Genomic DNA, 24,205 nt, shown 5'->3' with positions numbered 1-24,205 from the left:
GTCCCCGGGCAGGGGGGCTCGAGGGAGCGCCGGCGGCCCCCAGCCGCCTGCGCCCGCGGGAGCTGGCGCCGGCGGCCGCTGTCCACGGACCGGGCCGGGCCCGCGAGGGCGCCAGTGCCCCGGGAGGAGGCCGGCTGCCAGCGCGGCGGGTAACGAAACTCGCGCGGCCTGACCCTGACGGACCCCGGAGTGGGGGCGGGGCGGGAGGCGGGGGCAAGCCGGGGCGGGGACGCGGCGGGAGCCGAGCGGGGCGTGGCCCGGGCGCGCGGGGGCGTGGCTCGCGTCTGACGGACGGCCTCCCGGACCACCCCCTCGAGGGGGGTCGTGAAGGAAGGCCGAGGCGGCCAATGGACGTGCCCGCAGCGCCCGGGCCCGCCCTCTGCGCCCGCCTATGGGGGCGCGAGGGCGGGGCGTCCCCGGGCTCGGCCGTGCTGCCGCCGCCGCCTCCTCCGCCGCCTCCTCCTCCTCCGCAGCCCTCGGGCCGGGACTTGGCCGAGCGGAGTTGTGCGTGTGGCCGAAGGGGGGGTGGGCCTGGGGAGCGGAGGTCCGTTCGGCCGAGCCGCAGCCGGAGCCAGGTGAGGCTTCTCGGAGCTGTTCTTCCAGCCCGGGGCCGCCGAGAGTGGGAGTGGTGGGGAGCGGCGCAGACTCGGAGTAGGCGGAGGCGACCGGGGAGGCGGAGATGGGTGAGGGCAGCCTCCGAGCTTCCCGGCGACCGGCTCCGAATCCCCCGCGGCGCGGCTGCCGCGGCCGCCGGCGCGTCGGGGCCTGGGGGCCGCCGTGGGCTCCGCTCGCGTCGCGGCGGCCGGGAGCGCGGCCCGCGGGGCGGCGACAGGGCCGGGCCGGGCCGGGCGGGCCGGGGGAGGCGTTCGCGGCGGCGGGGGGGCTCGCTGCTGGGCGGGGGCCGCCCGGCCGGGGCGGTGGGAGGTCGCGGGGGCTTTTCCTTTCGTGCGGGCAGGGTGGGGGTGAGGCCCGTCGGCGGCGCCTCCCGCGCCCGGCCTGGGGCTGCGGGCCCCGGCGCGGTGCCCCGCGGCCCCCAAGTTTCGCGGGCGCGGGTGCTGCCCTGCCCGGCCGGCCGGCGGCTCCGTCGAGTTCCTAATGGCGGACGGGCAGCGGGCTCTTTGCCTGTGAGCAGTGTGTGCGGCCCGGCGAGCGCTCTCGGGCCCGGGGCGAGTAACCGGGCGAGTGTGTGCCCCTCCTGTCTGTGTGGCCCGACTGCCTCACCCGGGACTGGTGCGGGGGCGGGGGGCGCGCTACTTGGGCTGCCTCGCGTCAGCGTGCGTCCAGTCCTCTGGCCCCTATGGTTCGGCCCACCGAGGGCGCCGGCCCGCCCCGCCCCGGAGACACGCACTTCTGTGCCCCGGAGCTCGGGCTCCCCACCGGCTCATCCCAGTGCGAGAAGCTTCTCGGGAAGCCCCGCCGGGTTCCCCCTCCCTGTCTGCCGCGGCCGGCTGGGCGACCCGAAGTTCTTCGCGGCCGCCTGGAGGGGCAGGAGTCGCCTCAGACCAGCGTGGCGAGACTGGCGGAGCCGAGCAGACGCTCCCTCCGCGGTCCCTGTGCCCGGCCTCCGGCCACTTGGCCGCTCTAAGGGTCGGGGACTGGTTTCTCCGGGCCCGTCGCACGGAGTGGTGGCGCGAGGGGGGCGGGGGGGGGGAACCACTGGAAGGCCCCGTGGGCAGTTTCTTGGGACCGACCCGGTCATTCCCGTTACGGCTGGGCGGGGCACCCCTCCCGCTTGAAAGTTGACTCTGGTTTGAATTTGGGCCACTCGCGCGGGTGTTGAGGGAAGGGGTCGGCTGTGTTGCTCAGCGTCCAGCGCTGGCTCCGCACATCTTGGACTCGAGCTAGCCACTTGGCCCATGCTCAGGTCTCTTTTAAACACTTTGCACCTAATTTCTTTTCCTTTACAATGGATTGTTCTTTTCTGTCGTCGAAGAGAAGCCCCTTTATTGATGAAATCTTACTTTGAAGTTGTTATGTATTTATAGAGTACGTTTGAGAAACTTTTGCATTTAGGTACTTGACAGTCCTGTTGACATACACAATATATTGTCACATTATTAGTGAGTCTAAGATTAACCACTTAACTGGACGTAACAGTTGGTTCCCTCTTACAAAGGCTATTTGCCTTTGGGATTTTTTTTGCTTTGTAGGGGATCTAACCCAAGGTCCCTCATGCAAGGCTTTAAGCCTTAATGTGCTTATTCTCATAATCAAAAAATACTCGATGTGATTTTTTTATTTTGATACAATAAAATACTCAGGTTAAAGTTAATTTAGCTTGGGGCCGGAGATACAGTACAGAAGTAGGACACTTACCTTGCACATCACCGATCTGGTTTCTATCTGAAGCATCCTACATGGTCCTCCAGATCGCCAGGAGTGATTCCTGACTGTAGAGCCAGGAGTTAACTAGTGCACCCTTGAGTCTGTCCCAAAAACCAGAAAGGGAAAAGAAAAGAGTTAATTTAACTCAAGACCTAGGACAGTATTGGTATAGAGTGCTCTCATTAAGTCTTAGAAGTTTCAGCTTTACGTTTTAGAGGCTACCTTGAGGAGATAATTTTTCCATTCTATGATGTTTTAGTGAGAACATTGGATGTGATTGTGGTTGTGGAGCTACTATGGGCCTTCGCAGGGACAGGGAAGTAGTGGAAACTAAGTTTTGGTTGTTCCTGATATTTGTAGTTTGGTATAGAGAACTAGGTTTTAATATCTAATTGTGCAGATTTCTGCTCTCATATACTTTGGCAAGGACAAACTAGAGTCAAGAAATAAAGCTTTGTTAGGAACATTTATAAAATATACCTATTCAGTCAAATGCAGTGTATTGTGTAAGTACACAAATGTAAATTATGTCTGATTTTCTGAAATTGTTATAAAGATTGAGTAGCTAAATTCAATCTCAGCATAGCTACTGAAAGTATCTTAAATGCTTGGAATGTAAATTTATATTTAAAAAATACATCATTAATGTTAGCTTTAGTACCTTTTTTTCTTTTAGTGTCAGTTTCTGATGATTTCTTTAGTTTTATGTTTCCTACTGGTGCTTAGCTTTTAATTTTTGGAAATCCTTTTTTTTTTTGTCCACAAGCGGCCAACATGGCCGACCCGAGTTCGATTCCTCCGCCCCTCTCGGAGAGCCCGGCAAGCTACCGAGAGTATTGGATATGCCAGACACAGTAACAACAAAGTCTCCAATGGAGACGTTACTGGGCCCGCTCGAGCAAATCGACGATCAACGGGAGGGCCTTTACCTTTACCTTTACCTTTTGTCCACCTTGCAGTGCTCAGCAGCTTAGTGCTCAGGAGTCATGATGCTGCTTATGGGACCGTAATGGAATCTGTACGGACTTTAGAGGGACTTAGCTCCCTTAGTACTGTATCACCTAGTGTTCCCAAATGTGAAATATGTACTCTGGTCCTCTGAACTATCTTCCCAGCCCTCCATTTTTATATTTGAAGTGTTAATGTTTTTGCTTTTAATGCTTTCACTCATCTCTTATCATCTAGACTACTGACTCTGTTTTTGGTTTTCACATTTTCTTTTCTTGTATTTGCTATTTACTTGTTTCCCTGTTTCACTATTTTTCCTTATTTGGGAGGTGGGGATGGGTATTGAACCACAACCAGCAGTACTTAGGGAATCTTATGCAGTGCTGGGGATGGAACCCAGGGCTGTCACCTTGTACTATCTCTTGACCTCTATTTTATGGTTTCTATGAAAAGTCGGCAGAGTCTGGCAAACTCCCCGTGGTGTACTGATTATGCCCAATACCAGTAACAATGATGGGTCTGTCTCATTCTCCTAACCCTAAAAGAGCCTTGAATATGGCACTTTTTAAAAAATCTCAGGGCTAGGATGAAGGAGACGTTACTGGGGCCTGCTCGAGGCCATCGACGAACAACAGGATGGTCGTGAATCATGATCATGATGAAAAGTCTATAAGCTTGATGCCTTCTAACTTTATTTTTCTTTTTTCCCTTATCAGATAAAAACTTTATTAAAAAACCCATAGCTAACAACACTTAGCATACTTTCCCCCTTAAGATTAGGAGCAGGATAAGGATTTTTGCTTTTAGCTCACCTTTTTCATCATTTTATTGGAAGTTCTAGCCATAAAAAAATAGTGAAGAAAATTAAACAAAAAGCACCTTTAGTGGAAAGGAATAAATAAGACTATTTGATCTTGTACAGAGGAGCAAAAAGGGAAAAAAACATATTAGGATGCCATAAAGGTTAAGAAAACATTAGATAAGTACACATAAAACAATTACATTGTTATAGTAACATGTAGAATCACGTTATCACTTGACATCCTGTTACTCATGAATTTGCTCGAGCGGGCGCCAGTAATGTCTCCTTTCGTCCATGTCGCGTGCTAGTATAGCCCAATGGCGTCTGCTTGCTCCAAGAACACGAAGAGCCTCAAACCGATCTTTCAGGGTCTTGACAAAGTCCCGTAGGTGAGCGACCACGCGATCTTTTGACGTCCCTAGTCCAGCGATCATCTCCAAATCACATTATGTGTCCAGTCCATCTGATTTTCGACGCCTTGGCAAACGAGACAGCATCCCTGATTCTTGGTTGTTGATGGAGGTCAGAACTCCAGATTCCTTCTCTCACTTGAGTAAAGTGTGATTCTCCAAGCATAGCTTTTTCGATTCCTTTTTGGGAGATCCAAATAGCATTCTCATCCTGTTTTCCTAGGGCCCAGGTCTCTGAGGCATATGTTAATGCAGGAAAAATGGTGGAGTCGAAAAGATGTGCCCGGAGCTGGAGGTTCTCCATCCTCTTAGCTATTTATTTGACACTCTTGAAGGTGTTGCACGCTGCTCTCTTCCTCCTGTGTAACTTAGGTGCCAGGTCGTTCGTCAGGTTGAGTTCTGTACGTAGGTACACATAAATGCTGCATTCAGAGGTGTTCGTTCCATTGACAGCGAATGGAACGTCAGGAACGAGTTCGTTTCTCATGAACATTGTCTTCGTGAGACTGAACTGCAGTCCCACCTTTTCACACTCATGGTCGAAGTCGGCCAGCATTTGTGCTGCTTGGCTAAATGTTTGGTGTTATTAGAACGATGTCGTCAGCGAAGCGGAGGTGGTGTAGGTGCTGATGTCTATCTTCACTCCCATTTCTTCCCATTCCAGCCGTTCTTGAGGGTGGCACTGAAGAGTTTCAGTGAAATGGTATCACCCTGCCAAACCCCTCTCTGTAAGTCAATGGTCACTTCCTTGAGAACTGTGAGATCCTGGTAGTGAATCCGTAATACAGCTCACGGAGGATCCTGATACATTGACTTTGAATGCCCTGTTTGCTTAGGGCTTCGATGACTGCTTCAGTCTCAACAGAATCCAAGGCCTTCTTTAAATCAATGAACGTTAGACAGAGCGGCATCTTGAACTCCTGAGAAACCTCAATGAGCTTGGTTACTGTGTGGATATGGTTGATAGTGCTGAATCCTTTTCGGAACTCAGCTTGCTCGCATGGTTGACCTTCATCTAGTGTTCTGCCAGTCCTATTCAGGATGACTCGAGTGAACAGCTTGTAGACTACGGACAACAGGTAGATCAGGCAATAGTTGCCAATGTCGTGGATGTCTCCCTTCTTATACAGTAGAACGGTCCTGCTGGTTTTCCGTTGGGATGGAGCCTTGCATTCAGACAGGTTATCATGTGAAGAACTGATCCAGTGTATTGATGAGAACTGATAGCAGGTTCTTCAGGTTTTTCTGGCACGGTGTTTTCGCTTCTTGACTGACAAAATAGCGTGTCGGATTTTGGAAGGGAGAACGCTGGGAGCGACATATCTATCGTGCGGAATTTGGTATGTGGGCAGGTGGACGTGGCTATCGAAGAGTTCTGAGTAGAAGTCATGGATAATCTTCTCCATTGCCATTCTGGAAGATGTGATAGATCCATCAGGACGTCGGAGGGCAGTCATCTTGGTCTTGTAGTTGGCGAAGTACGGGCGGGCATTGCGAATGCTTTTCCCAGTTTCTACTACAATGCCAGCACTACTGCTCTTCTCTCTTTAAGGGCTTCCTTTATTGCTTTTCTGCACTGCTTTGTGAGATTGACTGTTAGCTTGTGGTTGCCTGAGGTTTCACAGAGCCGGGACAAAGGGCTGCAAAGTTTAAGAGAGCTCCCAGAACAACCACCAACTGGGAGCTCTTTGGCACTATTTGGCACTATTGTGGCAACATGGCAAGATGCCATTGAGAAAGAATACCATCGACTGGTTCAGCACCTCCATGATTGTGCGAGGAATGCTGATGGAGAGAAAGCCACAAAAAAGACGCCTGTTGGGGCTGGAGCGATAGCACAGCGGGGAGGGCGTTTGCCTTGCACGCGGCCAACCTGGGTTCAATCCCTGCATCCCGTATGGTCCCCCGAGCACCGCCAGGAGTAATTCCTGAGTACAGAGCCAGGAGTAACCCCTTGAGCATTGCTGGGTGTGATCCCAAAAGCAAAAAAAAAAAAAAAAGACACCTGTCTTCAAAAACTGGAGCTCATTTGCCAATGTGGCTGGGCATGGGCCTCAGGCAACCACAAGCTAACATGTATAATATGAAAAATAAAAGTAAAAGAATAATTTCATTTACAATGAAAAGAAAAAGGAGTAGTAGAATTAGAAAATAAGTATAAATAAGTATAAAAATTTTACTCCACTACTTATATAAAGCATTGTCTAACTATTCTTATGAGAAGTTTTCCTTGAGTATTTCATAAGTAAAGTAAAGTAAAGTAAAGGCCCTCCCGTTGATCATTGATTTGCTCGAGCGGGCCCAGTAACGTCTCCATTGGAGACTTTGTTGTTACTGTGTCTGGCATATCGAATACTCTCGGTAGCTTGCCGGGCTCTCCGAGTATTTCATGATTTTTTTTTTTTTAATTTTTATTAGTGAAACACCATGAGATACAATTGTAGACTTACAAATTTTTGTGCTTGGGTTTCAATTATACAATGATCAAGTGCCCACCCCTCCACCAGTGCCCATTTTCCCCACCACTGATCCCAGTATCCCACCCCCATCCCACCCTACCTCTGTGGCAGGGTATTCCCTTTTGTTCTCTCTCCTTTTGGGTGTTGTGGTTTGCAAAGAGGCATTGAGTGGCGATCATGTTCGGTCTATAGTCTACTTTCAGCATATTTCATGATTCTTGACTAGTCTACTCCTGATTAAGAATTGATTACTGGGACTTGAGGAATAGCACAGCGGGTAGGGCGTTTGCCTTGCCCGCAGCTGACCTATGTTCGATTCCCAGCAACCCATATGGTCCCCTGAGCACCACCAGGAGTAATTCCTGAGTGAACCAGGAGTAACTCCTGTGCATCGCCGGGTGTGACCCAAAAAGCAAAAAAAAAAAAAGAAAGAAAGAAAGAATTGATTACTGGAGATGCATATGCTCCCTGAGCCCATGTGATGGAGCACATGTGGTGCCCGGGCACATGTGTCTCCCGCATTTCCCCTCTTGAGATGTGTACTTTCACGCTTTCGTGTCTAATGTTAGGATGTGTGTAGGGGCTCCCTCCCTCTGCCATAGGAGAAGCCTGTATTCTCCCTTGAGTACGTTACTCTCTCTCACTGCCTCCCTCTTCACACCTTAAAAATCCTCCAAATAAAATCTGTTTATTTCACTAAAAAAAAAAAGAATTGATTACTGGAATGTTAGAACATTGTATGACTAATAAATACCTTATTTGACATTCAGAATAATTCAATAAAAATTTTTTTTAATGAAAGAAAAGAATTTAATACTAGAAGGCAGGTTGGACAAGTGAGAATGAGCTTTCAACCTAAACCTTTACTATAGGACAATTTTTTTTTGACTGGTAATGGGAAAATTGAGTCATTTTGGTGGGTGACTGGTGGGGGATGCACATTTAACAGTGCTCAGGGAACCATGAGGATATCAGAAATTGGAGCAAGGACTCATTCATGCAGTGCACGTACTTTATATATTTGAACTATCTTCAATGTCTCCATTGACACTTGTTACTGTGTTTGGCATATTGAATACTGTCACGGGTAGCTTGCCAGGCTCTCCGAGAGGGGCAGAATAATCGAAACTGGGTCAGCCAGGTTGGCCCACGTGCAAGGCAAATGCCCTTACCCGCTGTGCTGTCGCTCCAGCCCCCTGTACTATATACTCACGAAATATGAACCTAGCTTTGGAGTTGATTATTTTGTGTAAATACATAAATATTTTATGATTATTTGACTATAAATGTACAGAAGTACCATGAAAAATGTTTTACAGTTTGCGAAAAACAGCTTTTGTAGCCTAACATCCTATCTATATCCTTTCACAGAGCCTAAAAGATCTTATAGGCAGCCTAAAAAGGAAACTTTAGAAACAGTTATACAGTACTTTAAAATACTTTCCTTTTAATTTTAAATGACTCTAAGCAGATAAAGGGGCCGAGGAGATAGTATAGAGTTTAATATACTCCTTGCAAGTGGCAGACACTGTTTTGATGCCCAGCACTGCATATGGCTCCTTAGTACAGCCAGGAGTGATCCCTGAGCTTCCATAGGTGTTTCCCAACATACAAATAAAAATCTCTTCTAGGGTCTGGAGAGATAGTACAGTGTACATAGCCTTACACACAGCCAACCCAGGTTCAATCCCCTCGATCCCCACCATTTCCACCATTCCCAGTACCACCAGAACTAATTCCTGAGTGCAAAGCCTGGAGTAAGCCCTGAGCATCACTGGGTATGGCAAAAAAAAAAAAAAAAAATCACAGAATTTTTTAAAAAAAAATCCAATTTCATAAGCAGTTTTTCTCATCATGTTGCTAAACTTGACACTTTTGCATTTGTTTTATTATTTTTTTTTTGTTTTATTTATTTTTTGGGGCTTTTTTTGGGTCACTCCCAGCAATACACCGGGGTTACTCCTGACTCTGCACTCACTCAGGAATTACCCCTGGCGGTGCTCAGGGGACCATATGGGATACTGGGAATCTAACCCAGGTCGGCCGTGTGCAAGGCAAACACCCTACCCGCTGTGCTATTGCTCCAGCCCCTGCATTCGTTTTTTTTTTTTTTGCATTTGTTTTTAAAATGATTCTTTTTAACATGTAAGTTCTATTTGTACATATGTTTAATTGTTGAATGACTACTAAATTCTTCAGTAAATTTTTTTCATTGAATATGGTATCAGAAAAATTATATTTGTGTTGTAATAACTTAAGAATTTAGCATTTTCACAACTACTAAGAAGCATATTTAGCTGGTGTGATTCTTAGCGGTATAACCTTGCCTTGCATGATGAGGTCCTGGGTTCAATCCCCAGCACTGCAAACAAAAACACACCTTAAAAAAAATATACTGAGGGCCAGGATTGTGACTCAGGGATAATGCACATGCCTGGAATATGTGGGTGTTCCCCCCCATCCTCCAACAAATAAATACAAAAACTATGGCACTGATCTATGTAGCACTGTCCTCCCGTTGTTCATCAATTTTGCTCGAGCAGGCCCAGTAACGTCTCCATTGTGAGACTTGTTACTGTGTTTGGCATATCGAATACATCGTGGGTAGTTTCCCAGGCTTTGCCATGCAGGCAAGATACTCGGTAGCTTGCCGGACTCTCAGAGAGAGGTGGAGGAATCGAACCTGGGCTGACTGGGTCTGCCACATGGAAGGCAAACGCCCTACCCACTGTGCTATTGCTAAATGATAAAATGGTAAATTTTATGTATTTTTGCCTCTTTCTAAAAAGACAAATATAGCAACATTTAGGAAAATTACAGCTGTGAGATGTTGCTCAAAGTAGTCTGTTTCAGAACTAATACAGTAGGACTGTACCTATATTTATGTCTTTGAGAGTTAGCTCTTGGAGGAGTACTGCTATTTATTCAGCCATTGAGTAAGCTGATTGAATTGGATATGAACTCCACATTACTGTTGGTGCTTATTTTTTTTTTTTTGCTTTTTGGGTCACACCCAGCTATGCTTAGGGGTTACTCCTAGTTTTACACTCAGGAATTAATCCTCGGGGTACTGTGGGGACCATATGGGATGCTGGGGATCTCACCAGGTCTGCCGTGTGCAAGGCAAATGCTCTACCCGCTATACTATCCCTCCGGCCCTGTGTTTAATTTTTTTAATTGTAGATCTGTGAGATAGACCATTACAAGGCTGTTCATAATTGGGTTTCAGTCATACAATGACCCAGCACCCATCCCTCCACCAGTGTACATTTCCCACCATCCCCCAACACCCCACCCTCCACCCCCAGCCTTCCTCTATTGGAGGCACATAGTCCTTTTTGCTAAGAGTTCAATCTTACCCCTTTTTTAAAGTACTCTGTTGACTTTGAAGGTAGATACCCATTATCTGCACTGCACTGTCTTCCTGTTGTTCATTGATTTGCTTGAGCGGGCACCAGTAACATCTCCATTGTGAGACTTGTTACTGTTTTTGGCATATCTAACATGCCACGGGGAGCTTGCTGGGCTCTCCGAGAGGAATCGAACCCGGGTCAGCTGCATGCAAGGCAAATGCCCTACCCACTGTGCTATCGCTTCAGCCCACCCATTATCTAAAGACAGTAAATATTTAGGAGTTCTCTTTGGGTTTCAATCTGACTTTTCGTGTGTTGTGTATAGGATATTGCACCTGCCTTCTTTTGTGTAGATTTTCCTTTGATTTTACATTCACAAATCACAAAATCACAAATCATCCTGTTAATCGTTGATTGCCTCGAGCAGGCCCCAGTAACATCTCCTTCATCCTAGCCCTGAGATTATATTCAAGGCTCTTTAGGAGAATGAGACCCATCATTGTTACTGGTATTTGGCATATTGGGTACGACACAGGGAGTTTGCCAGACTCTGCCGGATTTTACATTAACTTCACTTTATGTCAATTCTTACTGTATTAAAAATGAAAATTTTTAAAGTTAAATGTTCTTAATTGGTAGATGAAGATCCTAAGTAAATATTTAAAATTTATTAGGCCTTTCTTGAACTCCTAGGATAATGCCAAATTATATGATTCCTTCATTTTCTTTTCCCTTTTTTGGGGGGGATGGGGGATAGGTGCCTGCAAGGGGGCATATATATAAAATGTGCTCAGCTGTGGAGCTATATCTGCAAACCTTAAACACCTTCTCTTGGTAGGATTTACCTCCTCTCCCCGTTTTTTTTTCCACCTTCAATTTCCTGTAGTGGTGGTGGTGACAGTGATATTGCTGCTTCTGCTGGTGGTGGTTTTGCTTCTAAGAGTGACGTAGAAATCACTCACTTAGCTGGCTGTGGTGCATATTTTTTAGTTGCAGTGTGCATTGAGGGCTAAACATGAAATTGTGGCACTTGGCATGTAACCTGGCTGCTTGCTGCATGAGGAATTATAGGTATTAAGGAAATAGAAATAAGGCAAAAAGAAGGAAGAAAGAAAAAGTACTTTTGATTAAATGAAATGACTGCTATACGAAGCAGATTTTCTTCCTACCTCCAATACTGAGGTATTGCTGAGGTATACTAGGGAATGTGCATTTGGCTGAGCTGCTCACATGTTTGTTATGGTTACTTTGCTCAGGGAGTCACATACAAAGTGAATTGTTCTTTTTTAGGGGGGGAGAGGCCACACCCAGTGGGGCTCAGAACTCATTTCTGGCTCTGTGTTCAGGGATCATTCCTAACAGGACTTGGAACCATATGTGATTCCAGAGATTAAACCAGCATTAGCCACATGTAAGGCAAGCTCCCTGCCTTCTGTACTATTGCTCCAACCCTATAGAGTGATGTTTTCTTATTAACTTACTACCATATAGTTCTTACTGCCTTCACTCTCTTGGGTTTCAAAAAAAATGGAATCAGCATGTATAAATTCACATCAACTTTTTTTGGTTAGGTGGGTATACCTAGATGGGTACTTCTGGCAGTGCTAGGGAACTATATGCAGTGTCTGAAGTATTTTAACAAAGTAGTTAGTATTTGGGGGCCTGATGTTTAAGGCCAGAGTTGAAGTTCTTTTTGGTCTTAAATTTAGTTTCTCTTTGCCTGATTATACCTCATCATGAGATGTGTTCAGAATTTTCTATTAAAGATTCATAGTATAGAGCTGGAAAAATAGTACAGAGTCTAGACCGTTTGCCTTGCCTGTGGCCGACCTGGGATTTCTCCTTGGCATCCTTCATGGTCCCAAGCACCATCAAGAGTAATTCCTGAGTAACCCCTGAGCATTGCTGGGTATGGTTCAAAAAAATAAATAAAAATTTATAGTATAATGTTTGGTGATTTCTGGACAGTACAGAAAAGATTTAATCACAGTAATGTCGAAAGCAGAAAATTTGCAAACCAATGACAAAAGATTAGGGAAGGAGGAACTAGAAAAGAGGCTTTTAAATAGATGAAGGTATATGATCAATAGAGATTATATTTGAAAACTTGGTTATTGTATTGGTTCAGATATAATTTTATACTATTTTCTATTTCAAAGAAAGACAGGTGTGGGCAAGTACCACTGGATACTTTGTTTCTGTTTAAAGATGTAAGCATGAATGGTTTATGGGAAAAGCTGAATAAAAGAGGGACAGATTTTGTCTTTAGGAGGAAGATACAAATTTCATTTGATTTTTTTCATTGTAATAAAATCAAATAATTACAATATTCTTTATCTTTGTTTCACAGGTTCTTTGGCATGGATAAATGTTCAGTGGAAGGATTAGAATTGACTGAACAGACTCCTGTTTTATTGGGGAGTACAGCCATGGCAGCTAGTCTCATGAATGTAGAAAATTCATTTGGTGACCAAATTAGTCCTCTGGTTAATAGGTCTAGAAATTCATCTATGGAAGATGATGAGGATGATGATGTTGTATTTATTGACTCTATACAACCTCCTTCAACTGCTCCAGTGGTAACTTATCCAAGAAACTTTGTATTATCAAAAAATGAAAAACTGCAAGGAAATTACTCCAAATTTCTTCCTTCCTCAAGAGATTTGGCTTCTCAAAAGGGTCATATGATTGAGACAATAGTCATTGATGATGAAGAGGACTTAGAAACAAATGGAGCGAATAAAAAAATTTCTTCCAGTTTTGTTGGATGGGGATTTCCCGAAACTAAAAACAGAACCAAAGATTTGGATTTCTCTACTACCAGTCTTTCAAGAAGTAAGGTAAATTCAGGAATGGGTAATAGTGTTATCACTACAGAATCGACTCTCAATTTCATATTACTAATGTTACCACCTTAGAAACAGGTTTAAGCTCTGAATGCTGGGCGAGATGTGAACTTAATGATTACACATGTAACAGTACTGTAGAGAACCAACTTGGGAGATGTCGCTAAAGGACTTCAGTCAAGTAATTTTGGTGTTAATATGCAAACATACGCCCCGTCTTTAACTTCACAGAGCAAGACTGCTGTAGGACGTTTTAATCCTGGTAGAATGAATGTGGCAGGACATGAATTTCAGAATGGAGGATTTACGACTCATCATACTCCTGGTAAGCAATAAGTGATGTTAAATATTTTTCTTTCAAACTTTTGACTTTTGTTTTTCCTTCCTAAAACAAAATAGCTATTTTATTTATAGTTTGTACCTGAAATACCTTAGTTCTCGTGATTTTCATATTAAGACAATTCTTTTACTTATAAAAGTCTCCAGTTCATTTTGTCTGTGTTTTTGATAATTGAAGCTGTGTTTATATAATTTACCTCCAGTGCCAATTGAAAGTGTACTTTTTTTTTTGGGGGGGGTCACACTGCTCAGGATGCTCAGGGGCTACTCCTGGCTTTACACTCAGGAGTTACTCCTGGTGGTGCTTAGGGGACCATATGGGATGCTGGGGATCGAACCCAGATCAGCCTCATGCAAGGCAAACACCCTACCTGGCCCTCAATGTACCTATTTTTACTAGTGTGTTTTTGTTGTTATGTTTTGGTTTTTTAATTTATTGCAGTCTGGGCAATCAAGCCCAGGGATTCTTACAGCATATGTTCTGAAATTTGAGTCACACATCCCTAACTCCTACTATGTTTATTTTATTTCTGTACTATATCTTTGTTTTGGAGCCACACAAGCTGTGCTCAGGACTTAATCTTTTTTCTGTGCTCAGGGATCACTCCTGACTTCTGTTTGGGGATCACTCTGGTTGTGCTAGGGGAATGATAAGGGATCCCAGGGATTGAACTCTGGTCTGCCACATGTAAGACAAATGCCTTACCCATTGTACATTATCTCTGAGCCAATTATTAATAACATTGCTTTATATTTTTACAGATCTCTTAAATTCTGGCTTAGTGGAAGATAGTAAAGGGTTCTAGTTTTTAACATCTATTTCACATTGAAAATGTTGGCAGAAGAACTGGAGAGATTGTATAATGATATTTAGCATCACATAAGATCCCCCAAGCACTGCTAGGAGAAGGCCCTGAGCACTGCCCAGTGTGGCCCCAAACCGAGGGGGTGGAGGAAGGAACAAACCAAAAAATCTGGAGAATTTTGGGTTGAAATAAAAAATTCTTAGGATATAAGAAAATCTGGGGCTGGAGCAATACTACAGGAGGCAGGGAACTTGCCTTGCATGAAGCCAACCTGAATTCAATCCCCAGTATCCCATATGGTATCTCAGCACTGCCAGTAGTGATCCCTGGTGTGTGTTACCCCAAAACAAAAACAAAACAAAGTAAAATTGTTACTTGGTATTATACACCTAAAAAAAGGGAAAAAATATCTGACCTTGCATAGATATGTAGTTATAGATATAAGTGTTGTTTTAATGGCCTTTTTTGAAAACTTTTCTTTCTTTCTTTCTTTCTTTCTTTCTTTCTTTCTTTCTTTCTTTCCTCTCTTTCTTTCTTTCTTTCTTTCTTTCTTTCTTTCTTTCTTTCTATACCAGAACTTTAGAGGTGTTGGTTTCTTTTTTTATTTAATTTATTTATTTATTTGCCTTTTGGGTCACACCCGGTGATACACAGGCGTTACTCCTGTCTCTGCACTCAGGAGTTACTCCTGGTGGTGCTCAGGGAAACATATAGGATGCTGTGGATTGAACCTGTGTTGGCCATGTTCAAGGCAAATGCCTTACCCATTGTGTTATTGCTGCAGTCCCTTTGTTTCTTTTTTTAAAAAACTGCAGAATAATAACAACTATGATTGTTTTGTGTTTGGGAACCACACTGTCAGTGCTCAGTGGCTACTCCTTGCCTCTGTGATCAGGGCTTCTCCTGGTTAAGGTGAGTGAGTCCTCAGGGAACTATATCTGTGCTGGGGATCAAACCTGAGTTGGCCGTGCAAAGCAAGTGCCATTACCCCCGTGTTAGTTTCTTAAAGCTTCTTAAATTGCAAAATCTATAACCATATAATGACTTTTTCATATTCTTAAAATAATATTTAAATGGATTTGTATAATTGATAACGTCCTTTGGTTGTTTAGAAAAATACTAATTCATTTGAGTTTAAAAGATCTTCCAGATTTTGGAACTTGAGCAAGTTTTCAGAGTAGAATGGTGCATGTAACTTTTCAGATTTCTGTTTCCTCTTGAAATCTCAGATATTCCTTTTGTTTAGTTTTTTTTGGGGGGGGATGGGGAGTCTATTCCCAGTGGTGCCCAGGGCTTATTCCTGGCTCTGGCTCAAAGATTGCTCCTGGCAGAGCTCAGGGAACGATATGGCTTGCCAGGGATTGAGTCTGGGTCAGCTGTGTGCAATACAAACACCTTGCCCACTGTATTGTTGCTCCAACTCCTCCCATGTCCTTTTTTTAATCCCCAGTTGTTTGTGCCACATTAGAGTGGGGTTACTCTTGGCGCTGTGTTCAGGGATCACTCCTGGCAGAACTCAGGAAACCATATGAGGTACTGGGGATTGAATTGGGATCAGCCATGTGCAAGGCAAAATCCCTGCCGATTATACTGTCTTTCCTTCCTGCCTTTTTTTTTTATAATTTTGTTTTTTTTGTTTTTCGCTTTTGGGCCAGACGTGCCTGTGTCTGGAAGGCCCTCCCAACCTCCCCTGTTCCCCTTCTTTCTTCCTCCAGGCTGTCTCTTGAGGATTTCTCTCTCTCTCTCTCTCTCTCTCTCTCTCTCTCTCTCTCTCTCTCTCTCTCTCTCTCTCTCTCACACACACACACACACACACACACACACCCCACACACACACACACACATGGGTTTACTCTCTCTTCGGGGATCATGGGATCACTCCTGGTGGTGCTTGATGGACCATGAATGGTGCCTGGGATTGAACCCAGGTTGGGTATATTCGAGGCAATGTCCTATCTGCTGTACTACCTCTCTGGCCCCTTATTTAAAATTTTTTTAACATTGCATTTTGCCGGGGGCGGGGGGGGGTGTCATATCTAGCAGAGCTAGGAGGGGGGACCATAATACTAGGGATTGAACCCTTTGTTCCTGTGTGCACTCTGCTATCCTCTTGTTGGGTTTGGGGTCAAGCCTGTGAGGTTTCTATGTTCAGAGGTGACCCCTGGTTGAGGTCAGGGTACCTTATGCTATATGGGAAATTCGAACTAGGGTTGCCAGTATCATACATTCACGCCATGCCACTGCCTTATCTCTTCTACTGTCCTGTCCTGAAATCTCTGATCTGAAAGCTCTCAGATTTTCTCATTGGGAACAAATGCTGTTCGTTTTCTTTTGCATTTTATTTTTAAATGGGCCACACCTTGTGATGCTCGGGGTTACTTCTGGCTTTGCACTTAGAATTACTCCTGGCAGTGCTGGGGGACCATATGAGATGGCAGGGTTTGAACCCTGGTTGGCCATGTGCAAGGCAAATGGCTTACCCACTGTACTATCACTCCAGCCCCCTGTTTGTTTTCTTGACATATCAAATGCTTTGGATTTATTTTAAAGAAAGTGCCCCAATCGCCAGTTTGTCACCATTCTCTGAAGACTGCCTTGCAGTTCAATAATTACTTCCCTACTTTTCCTAAAATAACTTTTGTCTTTTGATGTTAAGCTGGAATGGTTTTAGATGTGCTTACTTTCTTAATTACATGAATACATGAATTAAGCCTGCCTGCCTGCCTTCCTTTTTCTGTTTTTCTTTTTTTTTTTTTTTTTAATTTTTTTGGGTCCCTACCAGCTGTGCTTATGGGTTACTCCTCACTCTGCACTCAGAATTACTCCTGGCAGTGCCAGGGTACCATATGGGACGCCAGGGATCAAACCCAGATCTGCCACATGGAAGGGAAATGCCCTCCCTGTTGTACTGTTGCTCTGATCCCTATAAGACCCTTTTCATCAAAGACTGAAATTGTTTATTGTTGTTGTTTCATCAAGGATATCTTTTGTATAATAAATAATTGTGGACTGACCTTTATCCCAGGTCTGGGGGAGAGACTAAATCCTTGAAATTTTCCAAACAATAGAAGTGGCTTTTCTATTTGTATAAGTTTTTTTTGATCACACCTGAATTTATGCAGAGATAAAGAGACTTCTGCTGAGTGCAAATCACCTGAAGGCCAACATGTCATAAAAATGTTAGGGCTTTGAGCCAATCCAACCACAAAGGAGAGTAGAGAGGCTGGAGATTGGGTTCAGTCCTGTGCAATGAATGATTTTCTTCCTCCCTTCCTCCCTTTTTCCCTTCCTTTCTTCCCTTCTTCCCTTTTTCCCTTCCCTTCTTCCCTTCCACCCTTCTCCACCAAGTGATGTTCAGGGGTTACTCCTAGCTCTGCACTCAGGAATCATTCCTGGCAGTGCTTGGGGGACCATATGGGATGCCAGGGATTGAACCTGGGTCCACCGCATGCAGAGCAAACGCCCTACCTGATGTACTGTCGCTCTGGTCCCAATGAGTGATTTTCTGTTAATCATATCTACAAGTGAAACACTCTTTAGACAGTAAGATGTGCAGCCTCATGATTGGGGAACTTTTATTGTGCCAGGAAGCTCTGCATTTGAGACCTTCCCAGTCTCTTCATTTGGCTGACTTTTATTGGAATTCTTTCTAATAAAATCTATTTTAATAAATTATGAAGTCTGTAGAAGGTTGCAGGAGTCTCCCAGATTCATAACTAGGTCATCAGAAGTAGGGATGTTATTATTAGTGACCAGGCCTTTAAACTGGTGGAATCTGCTATTTTTTTCCCTCTCTCTTTAAATTTGTTTTATGGGCTATACTTCACGGTTTATTCCTGGTTCTGTGCTGAAGAATCATTCCTGTCAGGTCTTTAGGGTCCATATGGGTTGCCAAGGATTGAACTGAGGTTAGTTGAGTGCATGGCAAACGCCTACCCACTCTATTTTCTCTTCAGCCTGGATAATTCTATTTTTTTAATTTTAATTTTTATAACATTGTTTACATTTAATATCCAAACACCAATCCCACCACCATTGCACCTTCCCACCACCACATTTCAAATGTTTCCACCCCAAATCCCAAACTGTGCCCCCAAAGTAGAATCGAAACAATTTTGTATTACTTGGTCTAAATAATTCACTGAAAATGGTCCTACAAAGTTTCCTTAGAGGAGAGTGTATGAAGATTGTTGTAATTCATCCTTGAGCCTTTAAACCCTTGCATAAGAGATTACTAACAGGATAGTTACCCTCCATCAGTGGTATAGGGTATGAGAGCTCATTTGCGGCCGCACTCTCCAGAAATTCTAAAATTTAGATTGATTATATAGCAGATTCACGGGTGAAGCTCGTCCACAGACCTGACTTTTTTTATTTTTTTTGTTATTGTTGCTTTTTGGGTCAAACCCGGAGGTGCACAGGGTTTACTCCTGGCTCTGCACTCAGGAATTATTCCTGTGGGGCTCAGGAAACTGTATGGAATGTTGGGGATTGAACCTGGGTCAGCCACATGCAAGGCAAACACCCTATCTGCTGTACTATAGCTCCAGCCCCAGTTCTGATAATTCTTTTTTTTTTTAATTTTAATGTAGGAGTATTGCTAATCAGCCATTGATTAGGCTGATTGAATTGGGCAGTTATAAAGCTTTTGGGTTTAAGTCTCAGTCATACAATGATGAAACACTCGTCCCTTCACCATTTTCCACCACCAAAAGCCTCAGTATACCCCCCGTCCCACACCCTCTCCCTACCTGTGGGGAAGATGAGTTCCACATTACTCTCTCTCTACTTTGATTACATTCAGTATTTATTTCGACACCAGGTAAAGGTAAAGGTAAAGGCCCTCCCGTTGATCGTCGATTTGCTCGAGCGGGCCCAGTAACGTCTCCATTGGAGACTTTGTTGTTACTGTGTCTGGCATATCGAATACTCTCGGTAGCTTGCCGGGCTCTCCGAGAGGGGCGGAGGAATCGAACTCGGGTCGGCCATGTTGGCCGCTTGTAAGGCGAACGCCCTACCCACTGTGCTATCGCTCCAGCCACTGTGCTATCGACACCACTGTGCTATCGACACCAGACCCACTGTGCTATCGACACCACTGTGCTATCGACACCACTGTGCTATCGACACCAGACCCCCGACACTGTGCTATCGACACCACTGTGCTATCGCTCCAGCCACTGTGCTATCTACCCACTGTGCTATCGACACCAGACCCACCATTATTATTTGGGATTTTACCCCAACACTCAGATCTGCCGAAACAGTAACCATAGATAATTTGTTTTCTATTGCTGGTTATGAATAACATATGATGTCACACAACCGCAGTAGTGACCACACGATTTTGGAATTTTGAAATTTTGAAATTTAAATCTGGAGAGATTTCTGCCAAAACCTACTGGTTCCAAGATTTGTTCCTGAGTCTCTGGCATCATGGCCATCAAGCAGTTTGATCAGGAGCCAGAGAGGCTGTTCGTGGCCAGCGACCCAGGGGTCGCCTTGGGGTGGGGAGAAAAGGGTTGACTCCACCCTCATTCCATGAGCACACATGTGTCTCATCACTGTGGGCCCAAACCTGACTGTCCAATGGCCTCTGGAGGATGATGGCCACGGAGCTGCCAGGGGGAACAGGCCAAGGCACGAAACCTATTCCTACTTGGGGTGGGGTGGCTCGGCACCGGTAACCTACTGCAGGGACCAGATGCATTTCTGCCAAAAGCTGCTGGGTTCTGAGATTTGTTTCTGGGTGTCTGGGATCATGGCTATTAAGCAGCTTGATCGGGAGCCAGAGAGGATATTTGTGGATGGGCAGCAACTCGGGACTCGTTGGGGTGGGGAGGAAAGACCCTGACAATTCTTAAATGGTTAGTTTCAGAATTGTTTTCAGTGGTTGGTTTTGGAATAATAACAGTATGTGAAAATAACACTTTTCCCTCCCCTCCACACAAACTTTAGTTTAAGTGAAGAAAACTATTTACTTACATAGTTTTATTCCATTATGAGCAGTGAAAAAACTCATTATTGTTCTTATTCAGTAGTGCAAATACTAATGCAGTGAGGATAAAAGAGTCATAGAATTATTATAGAAGTAGTTTGAGCTCAAAAGATTCTCTTTTGTTTATATTTTTCCTACAAGAATGTTGCGTAGAAGTGGTGATAACATAAGCTTTTGGTCTTAGCATAGGAGGAGGGACTTGATATTTTATCATTTAGTTATATTGGCTTATATCAATTGCAGTTATCCTTTGTGGTGGGGCTACACCAAGCAGTGCTTAGGAGCTACTCTCAACTCTGGATTTGGGGGTTTACTCCTGATCCCTGTGATCCTCAGAGGGACCACATGGTACCAAGGACTGAACCCAATTTTTCTGCTTGTAAAGCTTGTACTCCAATGTCTTGAGCTCTCTCTCTCTCTCTCTCTCTCTCTCTCGCTCTCTCGCTCTCTCTTGCTCTCTCACTCTCTTTCTCTCAGGCCCCTCAAATGTAATTATCTTTTTATATTTATAATTTAGCACCTTACACCTTGAGGTTATTTTTAGTCTTAATTGTATGCAGAATTCTCACAAATATCTACTTTTGATATAGGTATGTCATCTTACTTTTTGGGGTGTGGTGGGTTTTAGGCCACACTTGGAAGTGTTCAGGGCTTACTTCTGCTCTGTGCTCAGGGGTCTCTTCTAGCGGACTTGGGACCATATAGGGTTCCAGGGATTGAACTCGGTTTGACCATGTGTAAGACAAATGCCCTACCTGCTGCACTATAACTCTGGCCCCCTTATATTTTTTCTTGGGGAGCAGCTGGAGGTTCTTGGGGTAACAGGGATCAAACTTTACCCAACTGCTTAGAAGTGCCTTACCCACTGTACCATCTCTCTGAACCCCTATGTAGTTGTTGTCTTTTTCTTTATTTCCTTTTTTTCTTGGGGGGGGCAGGGAAGTGGAATCCACACCCAACTGTGCTCTGGAATCACTCCCGGATGAGCTCAGGAGACCATATTAGGTGCAAGGAATCAAACCTGCATCAGCACGTATCTTCCCACTGTACTGTCTGACCCCTGTAGGTGTGTTTCGAGAAAAGTTTCTCTAGTTATAATTGTGAATTCTAATGGTTAACAAGTATTTGCTTTCTTTTTTATGTTTGTGTTTTGGCGGCGATCACACCCAGTGACGCTCTGGGGTTACTCCTGGCCCTACTGGTGCTGCTTGGGGAACCATGTGGGGTAATGGTGATTGAACTTGGATGACCTGCATGTAAGGCAAGCGTCCTACACGCTGTACTATTTCTCTAGCCCTCTTTTTTAAAAATTACATAATAAACTATAATTAAATTCTATCACTGTATCACTGTCATCCTGTTGTTCATCGACTGCCTCAAGCACGCCCCAGTAACGTCTCCTTCATCCTAGCCCTGAGATTTTAAAAAGTGCCACATTCGAGACTCTTTCAGGGTGAGAAGAATGAGACCCATCATTGTTACTGGTTTTTGTCGTATTGAATACACCACGGGAAGTTTGCCAGACTCTGCCATGTGGGCAGGATACTTTTGGTAGCCTGCCAGGTTCTCCAGAGTAAGAACTAGATAATAAGAGGTCGCTCTTCTGGGAGCAGGGTTTTAGAGTCTCTGGGTCTTGGCCGTTGATGCGGTTATACGGCACTGGGGGCAGTTGGTGGGTGTAAAACCTACGTACTGGAAGATGGGGGATCTGGGTGGTGGAGGCTCCAGTCCCAACCCGAGCAGGCTTGGAGATCTTCATCCCGGGTCCTGCACATCTGGGTTCCTCTGCCGGTTCCTTCATGTGTGAGGCTCATCCGAACGTGTGGAGAGTGGTCTTAAGCATGGCTCTGGCTGGAACCGGAGGTCTTCAGCTGCCGGGCCTCTGCTCGGGTTGGGGAGGGAAACTCAACCCACCCTCCTCCAAGGGGCCCCAGTGAGGACAGCCAGGCATGGAGGCAGGAGACAGATAAAAAATAATAGGGGCTACTTCTCGCAGTCCTGGTAAACAGCAGAAGTGTGCATTGCCAGGGATCTAATTCAGGGCCTTACACATGCTAGATTTGTGCTCTACAGTTGAGCTATCTCCCTGGCCTATCAACATTTTTTTTTTCAAATGAATTTGTCTATTTAGGCGGAACTCTTCCAAGCAACTCTTGGGATTCAGGGTCCACACCTTGCAATACTGGGTCTACTGCTTCATGGACCTTGCAGTGTTAGGGAGTTCTATGCAGTATAGGGAGTTGAAGCTGGAGCCTCTGCATGTCATGCATAAACTCCAGGAGCCTATTAAGCATTCTGCCTAGCCCCTCAACATCTTGTTTTGTTTTAGAGTCACACCCACCATAGCTTGGGGATTACTAATGGCTCTACAGTCAGGAATTACTCCTGGCAGGGATGCCAGGTCTCAAACCTGGCTTAGCTGTGTGCAGGCCGCTGCTTTACCCGCTGTACTATCGTTCTGACCCAAGAACCAGCTTTCTTCTTTCTTTTGCGGGAGGTGGTGTTGGGGTTGGGTGGGGGTTGGAGCCACACCTGGCAATGCTCAGACTTACTCTTGCTCGAAGGGGCCGTATGGGATCCCTGCAATCAAACCCAGGTTGGCAGCATGCAAGGCCTTCCTTGCCTGCTGTTCTATTCTTCCTATCCCTCCCCTGCTCCTCAACACATTCTTTTTTTTTTCCCCCTTGGTTTTTGGGTCACACCTTGCTCTGCATTCAGGAATTACCCCTGGTGGTGCTCAGGGGTCCATATGAGATGCTGGAAATCGAACTTGGGTCGGCTGTGTGCAAGGCAAACGCCCTACCTGCTGTGCTGTTGCTCCAGGCCCCCCTCAACACATTCTTAAAGCTTTTGATTGTTAATGCAAAATTAAATTCATTAAAATAATTGTATTTGCTTTTCCTTAAAATTCCCAAGACTTGTAGCTCTGTTCCGGCTAGTATTATTTAATGTTAGCAAAGTGGTTATTTTAAGCATTTGTATAAAGGGCCAGAGCAATAGTACTGCGGATAGAACATTTGTCTTGCGTGCAGTCAACCCAGTTAGATCCCCAGCATCCTGTTTGGTCCACTGAGCACTGCCAGGCGTGGTTCCTGATTGCGGAGCCAGGAGTAACGCCTGAACATTGCTGGGTGTGATCAAAAAGAAAAAAAAAAGTATACACACATATATGTATAAAATGTAGGGGCTGGTGAGAATACTGTGGGAAAGGCTGTTTCCTTGCATGCAGTCATTATGAATCCTATCCACAGTAACCCACATGGCCCCCTGAACCTGCCAGGAGTGAGAGTGCAGAGCCAGAAGTAAGATCTGAGAATAACTAGGTATGTGCCCCCTCCCAAAAAAACAAAAAAGAAAGAAAAAGGAAAACCAATTTAAAATGTAATAGAAAGACAAAACACCTGACATTTATATAAATTGAGCAGAGATTCTCAATTTAAGTGATTTTGTTATGGTAAATGGCAATGAATTTCACCCCTTTTGGGAGAGGGCTGCATTCAGGAATTACTTCTGCCAGTGCTTGGAGGGTCATATAGGATTCTGGGGATCAAACCTGGTCAGCCCTACCCACTGTACTATCACTCCAGCCCAAGGCAGTGAATTCCTAATGCCTGTGAAGTATGTGTAAATTTACTGAGTTCTTTAATTTGGGGGGGTTTTGGGCAGAGGAGCACATGTGGCTATGTTAAGAGCTTACTCTTGACCCTGCACTTAGGAATTACTCGTTGACAGTTTGGTGAACCTTATGATGTGCCAGGGATCAAACCCAACTTGGCCACGTGGAAGACAAGTGCCCTGCCTGCTGTACTGTCAGTCTGACCCAAGTTCAGTTGTTATAGACAAGCATTATAGAATTATATCCATTAAGTCATTGTTTTTTAACGTATTTTCAACCAAGACCTCACTGGTGCACTAGTAA

General features: G+C 45.0%; 1 protein-coding gene across 1 annotated transcript in view; it reads left to right on the top strand.

Annotated features, from left to right (window-relative positions):
- Positions 1 to 525: 525 nt before the first annotated feature.
- Positions 526 to 24,205, top strand: part of ZMYM5 (zinc finger MYM-type containing 5) — a 45,127-nt gene continuing 21,447 nt past the window's right edge. The window contains exons 1-3 of the mRNA XM_056132959.1: positions 526 to 575; positions 12,648 to 13,137; positions 13,375 to 13,468. Of these exons, the coding sequence (XP_055988934.1) occupies positions 12,658 to 13,137; positions 13,375 to 13,468 (574 nt within the window). The 5' untranslated portion in view covers positions 526 to 575; positions 12,648 to 12,657. The remainder of the gene's footprint in view (positions 576 to 12,647; positions 13,138 to 13,374; positions 13,469 to 24,205) is intronic.

This window comes from Sorex fumeus, unplaced genomic scaffold (assembly GCF_029834395.1).
Source record: "Sorex fumeus unplaced genomic scaffold, SorFum_2.1 ptg000095l, whole genome shotgun sequence".
NCBI classification, from domain to species: domain Eukaryota; kingdom Metazoa; phylum Chordata; class Mammalia; order Eulipotyphla; family Soricidae; genus Sorex; species Sorex fumeus.
The sequence above is the reverse complement of the archived record's forward strand: the minus strand, read 5'-3'. Positions and strand labels throughout refer to the sequence as shown.